The 23,029-nt window shown below is 40.6% G+C and overlaps 1 protein-coding gene across 2 annotated transcripts in view; it reads left to right on the forward strand.

Moving 5' to 3' along the window:
- ADAMTS6 (ADAM metallopeptidase with thrombospondin type 1 motif 6) overlaps positions 1–23,029 on the forward strand; it is a 177,107-nt gene that overhangs the window by 69,887 nt on the left and 84,191 nt on the right. For both annotated transcript variants that reach the window (XM_042449962.1, XM_042449963.1), the window contains exons 9-10: positions 8,510–8,615; positions 19,161–19,307. In XM_042449962.1, coding sequence (XP_042305896.1) covers positions 8,510–8,615; positions 19,161–19,307 — 253 coding nt within the window. The remainder of the gene's footprint in view (positions 1–8,509; positions 8,616–19,160; positions 19,308–23,029) is intronic.

A 23,029-nucleotide genomic window follows, 5' to 3' on the forward strand; every position in this document is an offset into this window, starting at 1 on the left:
TAGAAAAACTCTTTGTTATGGGTGATGTCTCTTGCCCGGTGGTTCTGAACTGGCACCAACTGGAACAGATGCAGTCTTCTCTGGAACTCAGGAACAAAGTAACTTCAACACAGATTTTCACTCAAATGAGGGTTTATTGACTTTAGTTGCTATTTACACATTCACAGCAGGCTACTATACATCTTTCTTTTCCAGTGTCCATGCCAGAAGAAAAAAAAAACCTGAACATGACATCAGTCTTTGTTCTCTCAAAAGATCAACTTACCCACCAAGTGGACACACCTCTTTCCTATGAAGTCACCATGCAACACAAGAGTATAACAACAACATATTATACTTATATTTTGTCTCAGCCATTCGTCCTTGAACACTTGTTCTTCCAGGCCTAGACTTCCTGGCCTTCAACAGAAACCATTTAAAACTTTAGTTAACCATTGACACATCTGAACATTTTCATTACAAATAGAAATATATTTTAACAAAAATAAATATAAGACAGTGTCTTATTTTCAAGGAAACACAGTATTAATGTTCATTAGGAGTGACTTCCAATCCTTATCCATGGATAAGAACTGTGTGCATTACATATGACAACTACTCTAAAGCAAAATGTAAAAAAAAAATCATTTATTGTGGGGTAACAGTGAGTTTAGACAACCTGAGCAGGAATCTACTGTATTGCTCCCTCCTTCAGCTGTTTGTACATCCTAGAAATGTGTTGGAAACCTTCTGAAGCAAGTTTTTTGGCTATGGAGGACTGCATTGGAAGAAAGTCCCAATCCCTCTGTCATTAGATACAGAAGTACATTGTTGGACACTGGACATTGTTTTTATATGGACTGGGAGTAAAAACATGATTGTAACTTCACCTATATGGAATTATAGTTGGTCAAGTATTGTCCCCCCACGTTACCATTTTGTCCAGTTTATTGTATCTGATTAGGGCAAGTGACAGTTATATAAATTAAAAAGGGCTTCCTTATCCAAATCCACTTGACTGTCACTACAGAACAATAATCCAAATAATTTGTACACACAGTATTCCTAAAATGCTCAGAGCCCAAGACTTGAGGAGTCTGAAAAGGTCCCTTTTTTGAAAAATGCTTTTTGTTGGACATAAAGAAAATAAAAATAATGACCATGGAGTCTCTACATAAATTCAACCTAGATGATAAGGAAATTGAAACTGTCAAATACCTTGGATTAAATATTGATCAGAACGGAGGCTGCAGACAAGAAATCAGAAGACGACTAGGAATGGGAAGGGCAGCTATGAAAGAACTAGACAAGATCCTAAAGAGTACAGATATGGAACTGATCACTAAAGTTAGGATTATCCAAGCTGTTGTATTTCCTATCACCATGTACAGATGTAAGAGCTGGACAGTGAATCATAGAATCATAGAATCATAGAATCGTAGAGTTGGAAGAGACCACTAGGGCCATCCAGTCCAACCCCCTGCCATGCAGGAAATCCAAATCAAAGCATCCCTGACAGATGGCCATCCAGCCTCTGTTTAAAGACCTCCAAGGAAGGAGACTCTATCACCTTCCGAGGAAGTGCATTCCACTGTCGAACAGCCCTTACTGTCAGGAAGTTCCTCCTAATGTTCAAGTGGAATCTCTTTTCCTGTAGCTTGCATCCATTGTTCCGGGTCCTGTTTTCTGGAGCAGCAGAAAACAAGCTTGCTCCCTCTTCAATATGACATCCTTTCAAATATTTAAACAGGGCTATCATATCGCCTCTTAACCTTCTTTTCTCCAGGCTAAACATCCCCAGCTCCCTAAGTCGATCCTCATAGGGCATGGTTTCCAGACCCTTCACCATTTTTGTCGCCCTCCTTTGGACACGCTCCAGTTTCTCAATGTCCTTTCTGAATTGTGGCGCCCAGAACTGGACACAATATTCTAGGTGGGGCCTGACCAGAGCAGAATACAGTGGCACTATGACTTCCCTTGATCTAGACACTATACTTCTATTGATGCAGCCTAAAATAGCATTGGCCTTTTTAGCTGCCGCATCACACTGTTCACTCATGTTCAACTTGTGGTCTACTTGGACTCCTAGATCCCTTTCACACGTAGTTTCATTCAGCCAGGTGTCACCCATCCTATATCTGTGCATTTTATTTTTCCGCCCTAAGTGCAATACCTTACAGTGGTGCCTCGGGTTACGAAATTAATTCGTTCCGCCTTTCCTTTCGTAACCCGAAAATTTCGTAACCCGAAACACTTTTCCGTTAGCACTGGAAAGCCTATAGCTGCACTTTGCAGCATTTGAATTTCGCGCCGAAATGAATTTCGTAACCCGAAAAATATTTCGTAACCCGAAACAGTTTTTGCCAATCCAACTTTTTCGTATCCCGGAAATTTCGTAACCCGATCATTTCGTATCCCGAGGCACCACTGTACATTTCTCCGTGTTGAATTTCATTTTGTTAGCTTTGGCCCAGCTTTCTAGTCTATTCAGGTCATTTTGAATCTTGATCCTGTCCTCTGGGGTATTAGCTATTCCCCCTAATTTGGTGTCATCTGCAAATTTGATAAGTATGCTCCCAATTCTGTCATCCAGGTCATTGATAAAGATGTTGAATAGCACTGGGCCCAGGACAGAGCCCTGTGGGACCCCACTGGTCACTTCTCTCCAGGATGAAAAGGAGCCATTGTTGAGCACCCTTTGGGTTCGGCCGGTCAACCAATTACAGATCCATGTAACAGTTCCTTTGTCTAGCCCACATTTTACAAGCTTGTTTGCAAGAATGTCATGGGGAACCTTGTCAAAGGCCTTACTGAAATCAAGATATACTATATCCACAGCATTCCCTTCATCTACCAAGCTGGTAATTTTATCAAAGAAAGAGATTAGGTTTGTCTGGCATGACTTGTTTCTCTGAAACCCATGTTGACTTTTTGTGATTATGGCATTGCCTTCTAGATGTTCACAGACTCTCTGTTTAATGATCTGCTCCAGAATCTTTCCTAGTACTGATGTCAGACTAACTGGACGATAATTGTTGGGATCCTCTTTTTTCCCCTTTTTGAAGATGGGGACAACGTTTGCCCTCCGCCAGTCTGCTGGGATCTCTCCTGTTTTCCAGGAGTTTTCAAAGATTATTGCCAATGGCTCCGATATTACATTTGCCAGTTCTTTTAATACCCTTGGATGGAGTTCATCTGGTCCCGGAGACTTAAATTCATTTAGATTAATAAGGTGTTCCTCTACTATCTCTTTACTTATTCTGTGTTGAAATTCCCCTATTCTGTCCTCTGCTCCATTATCCTCAGGTTGAGCACCCTTTGCCTTTTCTGAGAAGACTGAGGCAAAGAAGGTGTTGAGTAATTTTGCCTTTTCTCTGTCTTCTGTTAGCATTTTGCCATCTTCTCCACGCAGTGGTCCTACCGTTTCCTTCTTCTTCCTTTTGCTGCGGACATATCCAAAAAAAGCCCTTTTTATTGTTCTTAACCTCTCTAGCAAGCCTGAGTTCATTCTGCGCTTTAGCTTTTCTGACTTTACCCCTACACATGCCTGCTATTTCTTTGAATTCCTTTTTTGTGATTTCCCCCTTTTTCCGTTTCTTATACATGTTCCGTTTCAAACTTAGCTCGGTTGAAAGTTCCTTAGTCATCCATCCTGGTTTCTTGAGACACCTCCCGTTTTTCTTTCTCACTGGAACTGTTTGAAATTGTGCCTTCAGTATCTCTCTTTTGAGAAACTCCCATCCGTCCTGAACTCCTTTATCCTTTAGTATTTCTGACCATGGAATCGCCCTCAATACTTCTCTAAGTTCACTGAAATCCGCTCTCCTAAAGTCTAGGATGTGTGTCTGACTATGCCTGGCTTCTCCTTTCCACTGTATTACAAACTCCAGGAGAACATGGTCACTTCCACCTAATGATCCCACCACTTGCACCCCATTAACCAAGTCATCCTTGTTGGTTAGGATCAGATCTAAAACAGCTGACCCCCTTGTTGCCTCTTCCACCTTTTGGACCATGAAATTGTCTTCCAGGCAAGTGAGGAATTTGCTAGGCCTTGAGGATTTTGCTGAGTTTGACTTCCAGCAAATATCAGGATAGTTGAAGTCGCCCATCACTACTACATCTCTCTTTTCTGACTGTGTGGTCATCTGTTCTAGAAAGATATCATCCAATTCCTCAGTCTGACTTGGGGGTCTGTAGTAGACTCCCACCGTAACATCCTTGTTGTTTCCCTCCCCTTTGATTCTTATCCAGATGCTCTCCACCTGGCTTCCATGATTGATGTCCAGGATCTCTTCACTGGTGTAAATATCTCTGACATATAGTGCTATTCCTCCTCCTTTCCTTTTTGGCCTATTTCTCTTAGTAAGGTTATACCCCTCTATTTCCACATTCCAATCATGAGACTCATCCCACCAGGTTTCAGTGATGCCTATTATATCATATTTGCTTTGTTGTACTAGGAGTTCGAGTTCATCTTGCTTATTTCCCATGCTCTGTGCATTTGTGTAGAGACATCGCAGACCTTGGTTCCCTTTTACTTGCTGCCTGTGCAAGTTTTTTTGCCTCCCACTGTTGGGTCCTTGCACTGTTTGCCTTGTTTCCTCTATGTCAGTTTGACTATTTTCGCCATCCCTTTCGCCTTCCTTAATATTGTCTCCCTTCCCCTCGGAACTCAGTTTAAAGCCCTCCTGATCAAGTTCTTGAGACTGTTGGCAAAAACAAACAGGAAGAAAACCAACTCATTTGAGATGTGGAGCTGGAAGAGAGTGTTGAGGATACTGTAGACAGCCAAAAAGATAAATGGGTCCTAGAACAGATCAAGCCAGAACTTTCACCTGGAAGCCAAGATGATGAAAATGAGGCTGTTGTACTTCAGCAACATCATGAGAAGGCATGACTAATTAGATAAGACAATAACGCTAGGAAAGATTGAAGGTAGTAGAAAGAAAAGCAGACCATACACCAGATGGATGGACTCGATCAAGGAGGTCACAGGTCTGAATCTGCAGGACCTAAACAGAGCAGTAGAGAATAGGGGTTTTTGGAGATGTCTCATCCATAGAGTTGTCATGAGTTGAGGTCAACTTGAGGGCAGTTAACAAAAAAATGAGGCCCAAAGTCCTTGATGAACAACCAGGTTTAAGTCAGCAGCTAAATGAAATGAGTCTTAAGTACCAGTTGGGCTCCATGATGCCACAGCTGAGAAAGCCTTCTCCCATGTATTGACCTCACTGGTGGAGCATGGCAGAGGCACCATCAGCAGACCTTAATCCTCGGGCAGGCACATATGAGGAAAGGCTCTACCTTAAGTATCAAAGTTCAAATTAACATGCCATTTTAAGCAACTTGAATTTAAACTGGAAACATATTGACAGCCAGGACAATTCTTTTAAGACTGACATAACACAGTGTCTGGTGTTCTACTCAGCAGTCAACAGCATGGGGGGAAAGACAGACCCCTGTGACACCCAGCAGCTTAATAGCCATGGGGGTTAATCTCCCTCTGGAATTGGCCTCCCAACTGAACTGCTGTACAATAGTGCCTCTTACTCCCATCCCACAGAGCTGGTCCAGTAAGATACCATGAATAATGGTATCATAAGCCACTGAAGGATCTAGGAAGATTGACAGGGTAGCACTCCCCCTGAAGTAGGTTGTCAGTCAGAGCAACCAAGGCTGTTTCAGTGCTATACTCTGGCTTGAACCAGACTGAAACTGGGCCAGATAATCTCGTTCTTCCAAATGGCAATGTATGTTTATGGGAGAGGTGTCTTATTCATAGCCGCTGTTGCCAGTAAAAAGCATGCATGTCACAGAAAGCAAACTACAGAGTCCAAAAGAAACAATTTGTTCATGAACTTAAGTACAAGACAGAGGTAGGGTATGATCTCCAAAACACAAAAACACTCTTTTGAACTCACAGTTTTCTACCTCATCTATTCCAGTGAACACAAACACATTAGGCTTAGAAACAAGTATTGTAGACAAGAAAATGGATTACAGTACAAGCCAGAGGCAAGGTTGATCCCCTAATTCTAAATTGCACAGTTGCCCCTACAAAGCACCAAGATCCAGCATAGTATAGTGGCTTGAGTATTGGACTAAGACTTGGGTTCGAATGTTACTTGACCATGGAAATCCAGTGGGATTACCTTGGGCAAGCCACATTCTCTCAGCCTCAGAGGAACAAATCTTGCCCTCTAAAAATGTCTTGCCAAGAAAGCTTTGTTCACCTTAGGGTCGCCAGTGTGATGTAGTTGTTTGAATCTATGACTCTGGAGACCAGGATTTGATTCTCAGCTCGCCCATGAAATCCACTGGGTGACCTTGGGCAAGTCACATGCTCTCAACCGCAGGAGACAGCAATGGCAAACCTCCTCTGACCAAATCTTGCCAAGAAAACCCCGTGATAGGTTCACCTTAAGGTTGTCATGCATTGGAAATGACTTGAAAGCACATAACAACATCAGCAAGGGTCAACATAAATCAGAAATTACTTGAAAGCACACAACCACAACAACCCATCAGATACAAACAAAACAACAGTTTTACAGAGTGTAAAGTAGTGATGCTGAGAAATACACAGACAAATAAAAACCAGGTGGAATGTACACAGAGCATAGGCAGAACACCCCGCAGATTCTGTGATCTCTTGTAATTCCCGAGTAATTTATCCAACAGATGCATTGGATAAGCTCAGTCAAGGAAGCCACAGTCCTGAGTGTGCAAGACCTGAGCAGGGCTGTTGATGGTAGAAAGGCCTGGAAGTCTCTCATTCACAGGGTTGCTATAAATTGAAGTTGACTTGATGGCAATAACAACAGCAGCAGAAAAAAACATTTTTCCAATTCTGTTTCTCCACCTTAGCCCCACCTGCTGAGTATGCTTCAAAATGAAATGGTGGCCTGAAGCTCATTGACATTTTTATTTTCCTACGAATATCATAGAGGTGGGGTCCAGAGCCATTCTAGGACATAGAGATGGCACTGCATGCAAGTGAGTTGCTTTGCAGCATACCAGTGTCCCAATTTAAAACATAAAAGCAGCATGCGTGAGAGGTAGCCAGACAGGCAAGGATCAAGGGAAGAGTCAGTGAGTACAGTGGCCCCTACAGGCGTTATTAGGGGGCACGTTAAGGGGTCTACAAAAGCAAATAAGAAGGTACAGTATGTGTAGTGTTAGAATCTTTTTGGTTCTTTATGGGCCAGAACAGTTTCCCTCTCCCCCCTCCCCCTTAGGCCCCTCTAGATGTTTTGAACCATAGCTTTCAGCATCCTTGACATGCTGTCCAAGATTTGATGGGAATTATAAACCAAAAAATCTGGAGGGATCCGAGATGGACAACAGTTAGATTGAATTGAGCAGTAAAAGGTGCAACGCTAGTACAAACCCTGAAGAAGTGGTGTGACATGGTTCCTTATGACCTATTCCTACAAAGAAGTAATTTGGCATAATGTGAATTTCCTTTTGTGATAAAGAATGGACTATCTTCAGTTCTTGCTTTGTTGTAGCATTTTAGCACATAACCCCCTGGGTGGGTATATTAATACTTTTTGCAGGTAAGAGTTCTTAGCAAGGAATACCTTCAAGGCTGCAGCAGGTCATTAATTCATCAATAGTTGTAAATTAATACTACACTAGCATACATCCTATGCAGTACTGAAAGACTGCATAACACAATGGACCCTTGTTATCCACTGAGGTTTGGTTCCAGGTCCCCCCATGGATAACAAAATCTGTGGATACTCAAGTCCCATTAAATACAATGGCATAGCAAAATGGTGTCCCTTATATAAAATGGCAAAATCAAGGTTTGCTATTTGGAATTTATACTCTTTTTAAATATTTTCAAGCTGTGGATGCTTGAATCCATGGATAAAAAAAAACTAGTTAAAGAAGGTCAACTGTATTTGGAAATATCTGAAGCTTTTCTTCCATTCAAGGAAATTTAAATACTTGTAGATAATGAATTTAATTTCTGAAAATGGTGATGAATACAATATCTCTGTGCATTCGTGGATGCAGCTTTAACATATTTTTGTTTGTAATTGGTGTAGAGGTTTTTTTAATAACAATTCCTAAAAATATACCACTTTGGTTTTCATAGCTAAAAATATTGCTTGTATGTTTCATGAACCCACTAAACTTAAACAGATCTCTTTAGAAAAATAATGTGGATACATTTTGCTTTCTGCAACCTCAAGAATGTTAAAATAGAAATGCTTACTTGAATTCCCTCTCCTGGCTCAAGTTACTAGGTGGTCCCAAGTTACCAGAAGTAAAATTTATAAATCTAACCCCTAGTCTAGACATTTTCCAGCAGCGACTGCAGTTCAGAAAATATTAATGTCTAGCCGGCAAAGTGAAATTCCCCCCAGTGATTTTGCAATGACTAGAAAGTTAACCTTTTGCCAACTGCTGCTTGTGTGCATGGAGGTTATTAAAAGGAATCCAGGCATTTATAACTAGAGCTTTTAAGACTGAAACACCTTGGCATGACCCTTTGTGTCTCCTTTTGTTTGTTCAGGCTTGGCCTCTGTTGCTGGAATGTGTGAGCCTGAAAGGAGTTGCAGCATTAATGAAGATATCGGCTTAGGGTCTGCTTTTACCATAGCACATGAGATTGGTCACAAGTAAGTGCACTTTTAAATCTTTGCAAATCTTACTTTAATTAGCTGTCTGTGGCTTTATTTTTTTGTCTGTGCTGCTTATTCTATATACACAATCATCTTAATCATTTGTTATATTTATTCTTTTTAAAAACTTCCTGAACTATCTGACATGTCAAGATGTATTTCTCCAGGACATAATTAGTGAAGATGGGATGTTACATAAGTGTAATCACAAAATGTGACCATGCAGACACAACAGCAGCATTACATCAAATATACAGCTGAAATAGTTAAGCTTAGGATGTAAGTTTCAGTATACAAGCTGAAACAGAGCCACAGTGGTATAGTGGTTTGAGTGCTGGATTAGGACACTGGGAGATCAGGGCTCAAATCTCCACATGGCCATGAACACCTACTGTATGACATTGGGCAAGTCACAGACTTGGATCCAAAACACACTGCAGAAATAATCCAGCCTGAGACCACTTTAACTGCCCCAGCTCAATGCTCGAGAATTCAGGGAACTGTAGTTTTGTGAGACATTTAGCCTTCTCTATCAGAAAGGTCTGGTGCCACAATAAACTCCAATTCCCAGGATTCCCTAGCACTGAGCCAGGGTAGTTAAAGCGATCTTAAAACTGGATTATTTTTGCAGTATGTTTTGGAGTTTAGACTCAGAAGAAGGCAAGCGGAAACCCCCTTTGAATAAATTGTGCCAAGAAAACCCTTTGAAAGGGTCACCATCAGTCAGAAATGACTTGAAGGTACACAACTATAACAAATGCAAGCTGAAAACTTGCTCACCAGTTTAAAGAATGTTTATAACATTGTAGACATAAAAAAAAGATTCTTTTAGGCCCAGAACAGACTGCCAGTTTGCAGTGGCCTGGGGCCAATTTTAGGATTCTGGAGTGCGCAGCATATGCATGCTCCAGAACTCTAACTCGTATGGATGGCGTCATATTTACGTGATGCCGTCTATATGTGACGCGCATGCATGATGCAAGCACGGCGCTGTATCTGCACCTCTGGGTGCCGCGCTTGCATTGTGGATGCATCACAGTGCCCCAGTGGCGCACTGATGACTTTGTCCCCACGCACCAAAAAGAGCCCAGTTTTTCCAAGTTCTTTTTGGTCCGGAGGGATGCCAAACAGTTTGGCTGCATCAGCATCTTTCTGGAGGGAAACTGGGTGCCTCCCTTTGGAGCGGTCTGGACAAACCCATAGCCACATCAAATGCAATTCAAGTTTTATAAACATAGTTGCTCCAGATGAAAAATGACATGCAAATAATCAGGCATAGTGATAACGCATACTTTTTTATATAGGTATACATTAGTATATTATCTTTCTAGGAATTGATGCCCATATAACTTTACTAAAATCAATACAAATAAATGTTTTTGGTTATATGAAAGCTACTATTAGTATCAAAAATGAATATGCACATTTAAAGATGTTCTTAGTCATGATCCTCAAGTGCTGTCTTTGTGTTTTAAACTGGAATGGGCCAGGTTCAATCCTGGGGATGCATACTGTCATATGGTGCTGTTTAGGGGCCCTTGAACCCCCTTTCCAAACTTTATGAATTGCTTCTCCTAGAAGTTCTGGAACAGAATAATTAATTCATCTTTTAAACACATTGCAGTCCCTTTCCCTATATTATTCCACATTAAAAAAAACCTGATTTTCAAAACCAGAAGAAAACTTTCAGCCACTACCAGTTTGGGATTTATTGAGCCTACTGCGGTGATGCCAGTGGACCAGAAGGGTGCACTCAGCCCTTCCTTTTGCTGCAGCTGTGGAAGTGTCCTTGTGAGGAGGTCTCTGCTGCTGTGGCAAAGCCGGGAGAGGTGCAATCCACCCTCTCTTTTGATGCCACTGCAGTGGTCTCCTTGTGAGGAGGCCTTCACTGCTGTAGCGAGGCTGGGAGGAGTGCTTTGGGAGGAAAGCCCTACCAGGTGTCACTCCTCTTCTGGGATGTCACCTGGTGCAGGCCTCACTCCGAGCATCCCCCTATTGATGCCACTGCACAAAGATCTTTATGACTAGAAAGCAGTAAAGAGAAGGGCTTCACTATCATGGACCTCTGACCCTGTGGAATTCCCTCCTGAGAGACACATGGCTGACAGCTTCCTTAGCTGCTTTTTAAGAAGGAATTGCAAAGATACCTGTGTGCTCTGGCTTTTAGCTGAAAAGGTTTTATTGTATTTCTTCATATTGCATCTTTAAACTATATTGTATTGTGTTGTGCTGTTATCTTTAATTTATTTTAACTGGATTATTTTAACATGTAAGTGGGGCTTATTCTTTATTGGTATAGAACTTTACCCTTTCATAGTGTAGACCATCTTAGACTACACTTTTGGAAGGTAGTAACAATATATAGTTAAATAAATAAATAAAACATTTCATAGAGTGAGGGGATGCGACATGCAGAGTGGTGAAAAAATAAGGGGGAAATAGGCTGGGTATTTTAGCCATAAGGTCTGCATTTAAATCCATTCTCAAAATGGAGATTTGCAGACTGATTGAATTAGTCTCTGCTAGGTGCTGCAGATATCAGGTTACACCTGGGATTCAGGCACAAAAAAACAATGACTGACCCTCATGTTTGAAAACAGTAATAATAAAGTACAGACGTTCTTTATATCTGTCTGCAGCATAAGTGTTCTTGGTTAGGCAGGGAGCAGAAGTAAAAGGAAACATGACAGACTTTATTAGTAAAACGGTGCTTTAGAGGGAAATCAGTTGAGACCAAATTGTTTGGTATAACTTCTATAGAACGTTTTGACTAATTTGCACATACAACACTTCACATCATAGACTTATTACCTTTTTTTCTTATGTAAGTTTAGCTGATCTTTTTGCTTTGTTTTGTTTTTGTTTTCATACTTCGTGTTTAAGGACATTTCAACATGTGCAAAAAACAGCAATCCTGTATACACTTGTCTAAAAATCTGTTGAACTGAATAGAACGCCTTTAACATCTGAGTAGGCACAGATGGATTGCTCTATGTGAGTTTATTCTGAGTGAAAATGTTTTGCTTTTCATTTCTTTTGGCCTGTCTTCATTCTTGCTTATAGTAATGCCCTGGCTTTTGACAAAGATGACAGAGCTTCTGGGGACTCTCTTGTAGATTTAATCAGGACAATTTAACAGTTCATCACAGAAGGAAATGGTGTTTTTACAGTAGATCCAATAAGAGAATATTTTCCTTAGGAAAAATTAGTGTTCAAATTCTAGTGTCTCAACACTGATTGTATTCTTTTCTATTGCACAAACACATTTATCAAGTTTTAAAAAGTTTTTGGATTCTATGGTAAAAGTTTATGTCATATGGTCACTCTCCACCTCTCCTTCTGGTCTTACATTAATTCTTTCATCTTGCCAGCCAGATTAATGAACCAGTCTCGAATAAGCATTTATCCTTCTCTTTGATTATTTTGTGGTGTTGATTTGTTTCAAAACTGCATTGTAGCTCTTTCCCACACTACATGTATAAACACAAAGCTTGGATTCCTTGTCTTGTTTGTTTTCATTCATGCCAGTGTCTCACACATCCTTGAAACTGGGTAATTTGGTTATACAGAAGATCTATAGTATGGATTCCTCCTATGTGTTCTGGACTTCTTATATTGTCTTTCCCTGAACAACCTATGAAAGAGCCTGTGTACAGTGGTGCCTCGGGTTACGAAATTAATTCGTTCCGCGGCCGCTTTCGTAACCTGAAAAGCCTTCGTAAGCCGAATTGCCATAGGCGCTAATGGGGAAAAGCCGCGTTTCGTGCGAAAAAGCCGAAAAAAGCACCAAAAATTTTCTTCGTATCCCGAAAAAACATTCGTAACCCGGAACAATGATTTCCTATGGGATTTTTTCGTATCCCGAAAATTTCGTAACCTGGGTATTTCGTATCCCGAGGTACCACTGTACACAAATATAACATAAAAAATGTCCTGGTTTCTTAGGCATAAGGAAGTCGGTATAATCAGATAAAGTATGAAAGGAGTTCTTCAAGCAATTGCAGCAGTGCTCCCAGTAGACCATTTTCTTTTCAACATTCTCTCCACATCCCTAGAACGGACACCTTGGTTAAAAGCATTCTTAGCTGAGATACCAGAACTATATCTGCCCATGAACCTGGATATGTTGTATTTTTGTTTTAGATGTCCTTAGGGGCCATTCAGACTACCTTTTAACCTGGCTCAGGATTCGAAATTTGCACGCGAAGTTCATATTGGGCCCGATTCTGTCACAATCCATGTCGAGGCTTGCACAAGGAAATAATAATAATAATAATAATAATAATAATAATAATAATAATAATATGTTTTATTTATATACCGCTATTCCAAAGATCATAGCGGTGAACAGCAAGTAAGCTAATTAGCAAGTAAGCTAATTTGCCCCAACAGTCTGGGTACTCATTTTAGCGACCTCGGAAAGATGCAAGCCTGAGTCGAGCTTGGGCCCTTTTGCTGGTCTTGAACTCACAGCCTTGTGGTTTTGAGTGAATGGCTGCAGTACAGGCATTTAACCACTGCGCCACCAGGGCTCCATTATTATTATGCCCCTTTATTATTATTATTAACCTTTATTTATGAAGCACTGTAAATTTACACAGCGCTGTACATACAATCTTTTTAGTTAGACGGTTCCTTCCCTCGGGCTTACAATCTAAAAAGACATGACACAGAAGGAGAAGGGAGTGGTGGCGGGAAAGGGTAAGAGGTCCAGCAGTTCCTCTCTACCTCCAAGGCCTGGACCAAGACAGATGGACTGGAGGGAGGGCTTGGGTTCTTAATGGATGGTTAATCATTTTCCAGGGAAAATACATACTCTCAAGTAGGATAATGCATATACAGTACATAGCAATACAGGAAATGGTTTGATAAACAGACAACAAAAGAACACCAAATAGCAAGCGACAATTATGCAATGCCTGGGAAGGCTACTCTGAACAGGATGGTTTTCAACTCCGTTTTGAAGCTGTTTAAAGAAGTGATGGCTCTTGCTTGTGGGGGAAGAAGGTTCCAGGAGTGAGGGGCAGCAAGTGAAAAGGGGCGAATCCGGGATGGGGCAGAGGAAATCCTGGTCTGAGACAGTAGACCTTGACTACCAGAAAGGAGGGCCCTGGTGGGAAGGTAAGGAGAAAGAAGGTCTGATAAGTAAGGAGGGGCCAGTCCATGGAGGGCTTTAAACGTTGACAGCAGGAGCTTGTATTGAATACGGAAAGGGAGGGGGAGCCAGTGAAGGGATGCCAACACAGGAGAGATGTGGTCAGAGCGGTGGGTGGAAGTGATAATGCGTGCAGCTGAATGCTGAACAGAGATACCCCGGGGTATCCAGAATCGGGCTAAAATCTGTCTTTTCCCAAAAGACCCGGGTTCCACGAAATATGAACTTGCCCTCGATCACGATTGGGGCAAATTCAGGGAGGGATTAGGGTCGGAGGGCGGGCAGAGGTCAGAGCATTCCCTCCCCTCATCCAAGGGGAGGAGGAAGAGGAGGAGGAGGAGGAGGAAAGAGCCGAAGGACTGGAGGCTGAGAGGAGGCAAAAAGGGAAACCAGGGTGACTTTTGGGCTGCAAAGGGCTGTAAGAGGGAGGGCGGGGTGGAGGAGGAGGAGGAGGAGGAGGAGGAGGAGGAGGGAGCCCTGGGAAGAAGGGAGCCATGGAGGGCATTCTCTAATGGAGCAGGAGGAGGAGGATGAAAGAGCCAGGGCAGCTTGGGAGGGGAGGGTCGGAAGGAAAGAGGAGGAGGAGGATTGCCCAGGGAAATAGGGCTGTGGGGCTAAGCTGGGGGATGTAGGGAAATCCAGCTGCAGCAGAAGGAGCCTCTTTTATTTCTGACAATTTATGCACATGATTTTTTGGGTGACATGTCTGTGTGCTTGCTTGTGCTTTATTTCCTCTTGCCCCTGGATGATGATGATGATGATGATTATGATTATTGGTGTTATATGCAGATGCTACAGTCAGAATGCCTGCGCTGCATTTCCCTTTTATTCCCAATTGATACCATGGGTCAGTTGGAACTGACAGGTCACTCTCTCTCAGCCTCAGTGGAAGGCAATGGCAAAGCTCCTCTAGCAGGAGGAAAATGGTCAGGTCAGGTCAGGTCAAAGGCAGGGCATGAACTGAGCTCCCATCAGGCACCTTCCCCCCTTTTTTATTTTTTAAAATTATTTTTGACAAAATATGCGCATTTTGTTTTTGTTTTTGTTTTTTGCTTGAGGCAGATATATATGGATAGAACATGGCTAGCTGCTTGTTCACTTTCCCTTCTATTTGCTGGCTTCCAGCAAAGGGGAAATGTTGCAAAGGGCTAGACTTTTTTTCCTTTGCGAATCAATGCTATAATTCAAATGTTACATTTGTTGCTCTTGTCAATTAGGCAACTGGCAAAACGATACATGCTTTTGTTACTGTCTCTTCAGGGCTAGCCCTGAATTGCTTTTAAAAGCAAAAAAGAATGCATGGCAATCACATCCTTTTCTGGCATTTCCAAGGTGAGGAATTTATTATTATTATTATTATTATTATTATTATTATTATTACATATGTAAGAGGCATTCTGGGGTGGCAAGGAGCTGGGGATACAGGATGCATTAGCTTGCATTTTGGGGTTGAAAATGGGGCCAAGGGCAGATCATAACCTGCACTGACCCAAATGCCCCCCACACACACACACAAAAAGAGATTGTAAATTTTGACAAAATGTGCACACTTTGGGGCATTTTGTGCATGGCTCTTTAAAAAAAAGGAGGGGGGAGTACACTTCCGATGCCCCTGCAAACGTCACCTATGACAATCGCTTGATTGACAGCAGGCGCCTTCAAGTTAAACCCGATAAGGCATTCAGATTAAAATGCCCCTCAAATCTAGTGGGCACTCGCTCACAGAGAGATTTGGGGGAGGGGCATCTGGATCTACCCTGTTCCACCCACGTTAACTGGGCCAGTGGGAATGGGGCCTTAGACATCAAGCTATATTTGTTGTTATTGTTGTTTACCTTCAAGTAATTTCTGATTTATGGCAACCCTATCAAGGGGTTTTCTTGGCAAAATTGGTACAGAGGAGGTTTGCCATCGCCTTTCCCTGAGAGTATGTGATAAGTCACCCAGTGGGTTTCATGGCTGAGCAAGGAATTGAACCCTGGTCTCCAGAGTCATAGTCACTCAAACCACTACACCGCACTGGCTTACATTTATTTGATTAGAAATTCTGTAGGTTTGAAAAGGAAAAAAGGTGCACATATCAAGGACTGCAAAAGTACTAGGCTGCAAAACTTGAATTTAGTACTTTCAGGGGAGTTTTAGATAGGCAGACAGACCACATAGGTTTCCCAGGAAAGCAAAAGGGTATGCTTATCAGATTAACAGATGACACGAAATGGCATGGAGGAGAGCAACAGACAGGATCAGAATTCAAAATACTTTGATAGATTGGAGTACTGGGCCAAAATAAACAAAATAATCTCAAGAGGGATAAAAAATAAAGTACTAAACCTAGGCAGGAAAAATGAAATGCACAAGTACACAGTAGGTGATACTTGACTAGAAAGTTGTACTCCAGAGATTAGAACACAAACCAATGGATTCAAATTACAAGAAAAGAAATCCCACCTATGCATTGGGAAGACCTTTTGTCCTGTACTTGCTATTTGACTGTCGAATGGACTCCTTCAGAGGGTGATTAACTTTCCATCTTTGGAGGTCTTTAAATGAAGGTTGGATAGGCATATTCCAGAAGTCCTTGCATTATGCATTCCTACATGGCAACAAATTTCAATAGATACCAGCTCTTAAGATTCTATGATTCTATGAAAATAGGGAACAAAGTCAAAAGATTAGGGAAAATACACTTGTGTTTTAACAGGAGAACTTTGTGTGCTGACACTTGTCAAAAGTCAAATAATGGCTCAATATAAAGGCTTAGTTATTAGTTAAGATATCTTGGCAAACAGGGAACTTAACCATGGGAAAGGATCAGTGCTCAGCAGTAAATCATATGCTAATTCTGTTCTGGGCATCCAATCGCTGATACTTCTGTTCTTCCCAGATGGCAAACCTTGGGAAGTTTCTTTCCAATCAGTTTAGACAATACTGGGCTTGATAGATCAGTGATCTCACTAAGTAGAAGATAGCTTTCCATGTTCTATCCTATTGTTTGTTGTGACATCTGTATCAACAAGGTGCATTTACAACCATCCATCTACCTGAAAAAATTGTTTCACCATGGAAATGAGACTGAGGCCCGGTATACACCACCAATAAGTGGCGTACCAGGACCGATACTAGGGTTAGGGACCGTGTGGCAACCGCATGGTCCCTAACCCTAGTACGTATGGACAGCGTAAATGGTGGCACCCTGTGTACTTGGGCGCCACCATTGTTACGTAAGAGCTGTGCGGTGCTTACATAACGAGTGCACCAGTGGCACACTTGTTACACCAACCCTGCAGCTTAAAAAGAACTTGTTTTTCTCGGGTTCTTTTTCCTCCACAGGGAAGCCACGCGGTTTGGCGGCTGCGGCATCCCTCCAGAGGAAAAACAGGCGCCAGCACTGCGCCTGAACTATGAATTCATGAAGCTGAGTGTGGAACAGAAAGGCAAAGCTATCAATAGAAACTGTTGTACATTTGGAAGCTGAAACTATGATTTGAGATCTAGACTATGACTGGGGCAAGCTTTAGTGCGGTGTTTGAATTGAGCCAATTTATTTTAATAACACAGACTAGTCCTTATGGCAGCAGAACTGATGTATCTAGCTGAAATGGTTAGAATCTCAAGGATTCATGGCTGTATTTAAGAATTAGTATGGCTAGGATAAGAGATTAATTGTTAGAGGTTGACATTTTTAGATTGTTTACATGGTTGTAATTCTTGTGTACAGTACTTGATTGGCACAGAGAAATAAGTGGTATGTAACTTTCACACAGAGCTTTTAGAATTTTTTTGTTATTACTAAGAGCCAAACTGTATATAATGTTAAATTATTTTTTTGTAGTTAAATCATATTTTTTTTTAAAAAATGGAGCAGTTTGTGGAAGCCAATCCAGATTGGGACAATAGCATATGGAGGAGGAATACCATATATACTCAAATCTAAGTTGACCTGACATATAAGTCGAAGGCAAATTTTGAGGCCAAAATTGTGGATTTTTATATGACCCGTAGATAAGTCGAAGGAAAAATGTAGGGGCTTGTAACAAAAGATCTAAAGAATGAAGGAAAATGGTGCCAAAGAATTTACAAAATTCCAGCAGGCATAACTGTTGGTGCTGACACTAAAAGGGGGGGGGGGGGGCAGTGCTTCCAGGACAGATTACATTCTTGCCTTTCACCTTTTAAAAAAAATGGTTCCTTTAAAAAAAAAAGTTGGTTCCTTTTTTTTTTTAAAAGAGAGTTAAAGCACAGTACACTGACCCTTGGATAAGTCAACTCAGGTTTTCTGGGTCAATTTTTTGACTAAAAATTTAGATTTATAAATAAGTATGCCCAGTATGTCTTTCACAATTACCTTGTTTTAAAAAAATAAGACCAATATTGTTGTTATTTTAAAAAATCAATGCTGCATTGCAAATAGTAATAGAAAGCAAAGGTCCTGTTCACACTAATGGTAGTTTTTCCTATTTTGTAATACATATATCACCCCTCCCCCAATATTGGGGCAGTATAGGCTCCCCTATACAGTACTTGAATTAATTAAAAACAACAACAACAGATTGATTTGGAAGTCGTGCATTTAATCTGATGTATAGTTGGTCTCTTCTACAGTTGAATCTCCCTTATCCAAAATGCTTGGGATTTACTTTTTTTTGGATTTTGGAATACCTGTATTTGCATATATGTACATAATACACTATTTTGGAGATGGGACCCAAGTCTAAACACAGAATTAATTTATATTTCATTGCACCTTATATGATAGCCTGAGGATCATTTTATACAAAATTTTAAAATAATTCTGTGCATGAAACAAAGTTTATGCATATTGGACCATAGCATACCAAAAGGTGTCAATGTCTCAGTCATCCATGAAAAAGTTTTGGTGTTTGGAATATTTCGGAATCCTGGATAAGGGAAACTCAACCTGTCTATCATTTATCCTCTCAGCTCATAAAATATTTCCTACCTTTTTTGTACACTTGTTTACTAAACACAATGTTCACTGTTCCTTGCATCCTTTTTATGCAATCAGATTGTGAGACGTTTGGGAGTAAGCCTTATTTAATACAATGACCCTTGTCCATGGGTAGCATTGTGCTATAAATGTAGTAAAATGGTTAGAATGAACTAAACTTCAATATGTCAGTGCTTTTCTAAAATAAATATGTGAATAGTAGCACAGTGTTAGAGTTGTGTAAAACTTCAAGCACTAATAGCTATTGAACTGAATTATAAATGAATCTATATCCCTATATACATTTTCATTTGGTTTGGTTTTTGTTCACTGAGTTATTATTTTTTTATATTGCATCTATGTGAAAATCTTATGTTATAATGGTTATCTGTTCCATTTAAAAATAATAGACACTCCCCATCCCTATTCTTTTGAACAGTTTTGGTATGAACCATGATGGAATTGGAAATTCTTGTGGGACCAAAGGTCATGAAGCAGCAAAACTTATGGCAGCTCATATTACAGCAAACACCAACCCTTTCTCATGGTCAGCCTGCAGCAGGGATTATATCACCAGTTTTTTAGAGTAAGTAGTCTCTGCAGAGAGATGCTAAATCCTTGAAAAAATTTCACACACAGTCATACCCTGTCTGGATCAATATATGATAGATATAGTGGTAAAGAAAATATGTAGTCCTAAGGCCTGATCTAAAAATGCTTGCACATAGTTGTGTATACGCTGCTCTATATAATATTCTTTACAGTTAAAGAAATAGTCAATGTTATCAGGTTTGACAGTGTTGATCCATTGTGGGGAAGAAAAAAAGGAGTGTGGGGAAGAAGGATGCCTTTCCAGAGCAATCTGACCTTAGTCAGGTGATTGGTTCTGTCAAAGCTAATAGTCATGCCCATCTTAATCCAGGAAATCCCACTCCAGTGCTTGGGTATAACTCTTCATTATTTTGCTCTTTTTTACATGTGTTGGTTGCATTCAAAATAATGTGAAAACCTGGTGGGTGTGGGTGGATGTTTGAATAGCTAACTCAGATGTATGATGAATTATTTTGTATTGTACAACATTTCTTCATGTGCTGAAGCAAGAATGTTTTCTCTCTTGTCATAGCTATGTGCATACTGTTTAATATTTTTGGCACTAAGTGACATCTAGAAAAAGTCTAGTTAATTCTAGCCTAATTAACTTTAGGATTAGTATTCGTTCTCCACAAGCTGGGCCTTCCCAGTATGCTTCAGTCCCCTTTAAGAAATCCCCATATTGGCCTCACTCTCCACCTCCCCCATCCTTAAGCTGTCACCTCAGGCAAGAATAAAATACCCAGATGTCAGAATTGCTATCATATAACAAAAAAATATGCAGAGCCCTCATGTACAATTGAAGTGGAAGGAGAGAACATGGGAAGGAAGGTTGGCCAGTGTCTTAGCTGGGAAGTGGTTACATGCTTCCCAGCAGACCGGACCAAAGATTTCTGCTTCCAGCATCTGTGCTGGGGAGTCCAATCAGCTCCTGATTGGCTGGCTATTTCCAGTGAGCTTCCTGGGCTGAGACCTGGGAAGGGCCTGTGTGCCAGGTGCAGAAGATTGTGGTCCTTTATCTCCATCCTCCTACAGCTGGCAAAAGGGCACTTCATCCTTTCACAGCTCCTAGCAAAATGGGAAGCTCTGCTTCTTGGCACCACTGAAATTATGCCTAAAAGTAATAGGCTGAAGGATGGGATTAGTCTTTCCAGATGATCAGTTTATATCCCACACACGCACAAAAATGTATATAGAGAGCTCTTCTAGCACCTTTGAGGCTAACTGGAAGAAAGAAGTTGAGCAAAGTCTATTTCTTCAGACTTCCTTAGTCTACCAAAGCTCATGCTGCCAACTTCTTTCTTTCAGTTAGTCTCAAAGGTGCTACAAGATCTCTCTATATACTGATTATACAGACTAGTAAGTCTATATCTTTGAGTTCTACATGCACAATAAGTGCAATCTGAAGCATAGATTCCAGAAAGCTTCAGTCAAGGGTCTATTTCCCCAGCACTCAAATCACAATATATTGCTTTTGGGTAAATAATTTCCCCCCAGCTTGCAGATGCTCTGGCAATTTGAACTATTGCCTGGAAGGTGGTGTGCCTACTGAATATTCCTTATTGTTGCATCACTAAGAACAAATAGCACAACTCTACCTCTACCTATCTATCTGTGTCATACTCTGTTTCCAACAATAATACTGAGATAGATGCTAAGGAAGTATTTTCTAGGAAGCTAAAGCTCACTACACCCAAAGTAAAATACTGAAGCATAATGCAAGTGTCTCCTCTGACTGTGAGTTCTTAATTCCTGCTTTGAAAGTTAAACTAAACTAATCCATATCAACGGTATATTTTAGAGTTGTAATATTTTCAGAAACTAGAGGGAAAGAGAAAACACTGGGATGGGAAAATTATGGAATTTCTACCCCTTGCAAAGTTGTGTATGTAGATAGTAAAAAATATTGGTTATACAGACTTTAAAATGTGATGGAATATTACAATTTTTTAAAACAATGTTGGCATAAGAATTTTTTGGAAGTATGAACTTGCATGTGTGAACGTAAATAAAACATTATGTTTTATATATGATGTGACTGTATAAAATTAATAAATACATATATGATCAGTCTTATGTATATTCACTCAAAAGTAAGCCCTTTTGTATTCAGTGGGCTTACTTCCTTATAAATATGTTTATCAATTGAAGTCTATATACATTCAGAACATCCCAACAATGCAATTTTTCTTTTAAAAACCACAAATTCATGAGAACAAGTAATGTGACAATCCAGTTCTGCTTATTAGTTTAAATGTTAACCAGCTTGTAATTCAGACTGACATTATTATTCCCTTTCTATGGGGCAAAGCAGATGGCCAGGAAGGTTGGCCCAAGGCAGCTCAGGCCGCAAGTGGATCAGGTCCTTCTCTAAAAGCGAGCTGCCAGTGGCAGACCCCAGCCAAGCCATGGGAATTTGAATTACCCAGCTCCCTTTTGCTCTGGTCTAAAGGACTGGAATGAAGCCTTGGAGTGGCTTCCAGTTGCATTGAAGATATACAATGTATAAATGACTCCAACATGGCTGGAAGCCATTTCTTTTGGCCTGTGTGTTTCAGGCCTATGTTCAGAGAAAATTCTCAGCAAAACGCTTGAGCAGTACATGAAGTTTGGATCAGAGTGTAGACCTCAACCTAGGGAGCTGAAAGTTAGTGAGTCCCATTCTTGTGGAATTTCTCCATCTTCTACAGGGATTTTTGTTTTTTGACACTTGTGCCACAAGTGACTCATTTGTCTCCCACATGAAAATTAATGCATATTTTTGTCCACATTTTTAAACATATGTACTATGGTTTTCATTTTAATAATGTCTGTGTTTGATTTGAGTATTCTGTCAGATGTAAGATGTAAATATTGTTTCTGTACACTTTTCAACTATATACTGTACATGGTTTTGTATGATTTTTGTTTTTTCAGTGTATGCATGGTCTTGTATTCATTTCCCCCCTCTTTTTCCTCTGTGGCACTCTCAGAAAGTGCAAAGTGGATATTTCCATAAAGAAATGAAATTTGTTTTGTGTCATTCATAGCTGAGCTGCACACTCATTCTACGCCTTGAGCAAGCTGTTTCTATGGTACCATATCCACTGACTTCTATGGAAACAAGTGCTGGGGTAGCTCAGTATTTCTCTGCAATGATTACTACTGCCTGCTGTTCAATGCAGAGTTTGAGATTTAATTTTCAACAAGAGAGAAGTTTTCTCATATGCTATACTCCCTGTTTTTGTTTGAATGAAATACTCTGAGCGATTGTTGTTGATGTGTCATGCTCAATGACCGACAGGAACCATCCTCTGTATTATCATCAGGGGCCACTCCTGTAACATCTCTGGGGCCCACTCCATGTGACATCACTATGGGTATTCCCTAGGTTTAAGGTTTCGGGTCTGAAATTTTATGGCCTGGGATGTTTCTGACTGAAAACCTTAGTCCATATTATTTTCCTTTCTAACATTAGGATACTAAGCAATGGGGAATATTTATTTATTTATTTATTTATTTATTTTAAAATTTCTTCCTAAGATGCATCCACATTGCAGAAATAATCTAGTTTCACACCAGTTTAACTGCCATGGCTCAACTCTGTGAAATTCTGGGAATTGTAGTTTGTTGTGGCACCATAGCTCTGTGACAGAAAAGGCTGAATATCTTACAAAACTACAATTCCCAGAATTCCATCACATTCAACTATGGCGGTTGAAATGGTGTCAGACTGGA

Source organism: Sceloporus undulatus, chromosome 2 (genome assembly GCF_019175285.1).
Source record: "Sceloporus undulatus isolate JIND9_A2432 ecotype Alabama chromosome 2, SceUnd_v1.1, whole genome shotgun sequence".
NCBI classification, from domain to species: domain Eukaryota; kingdom Metazoa; phylum Chordata; class Lepidosauria; order Squamata; family Phrynosomatidae; genus Sceloporus; species Sceloporus undulatus.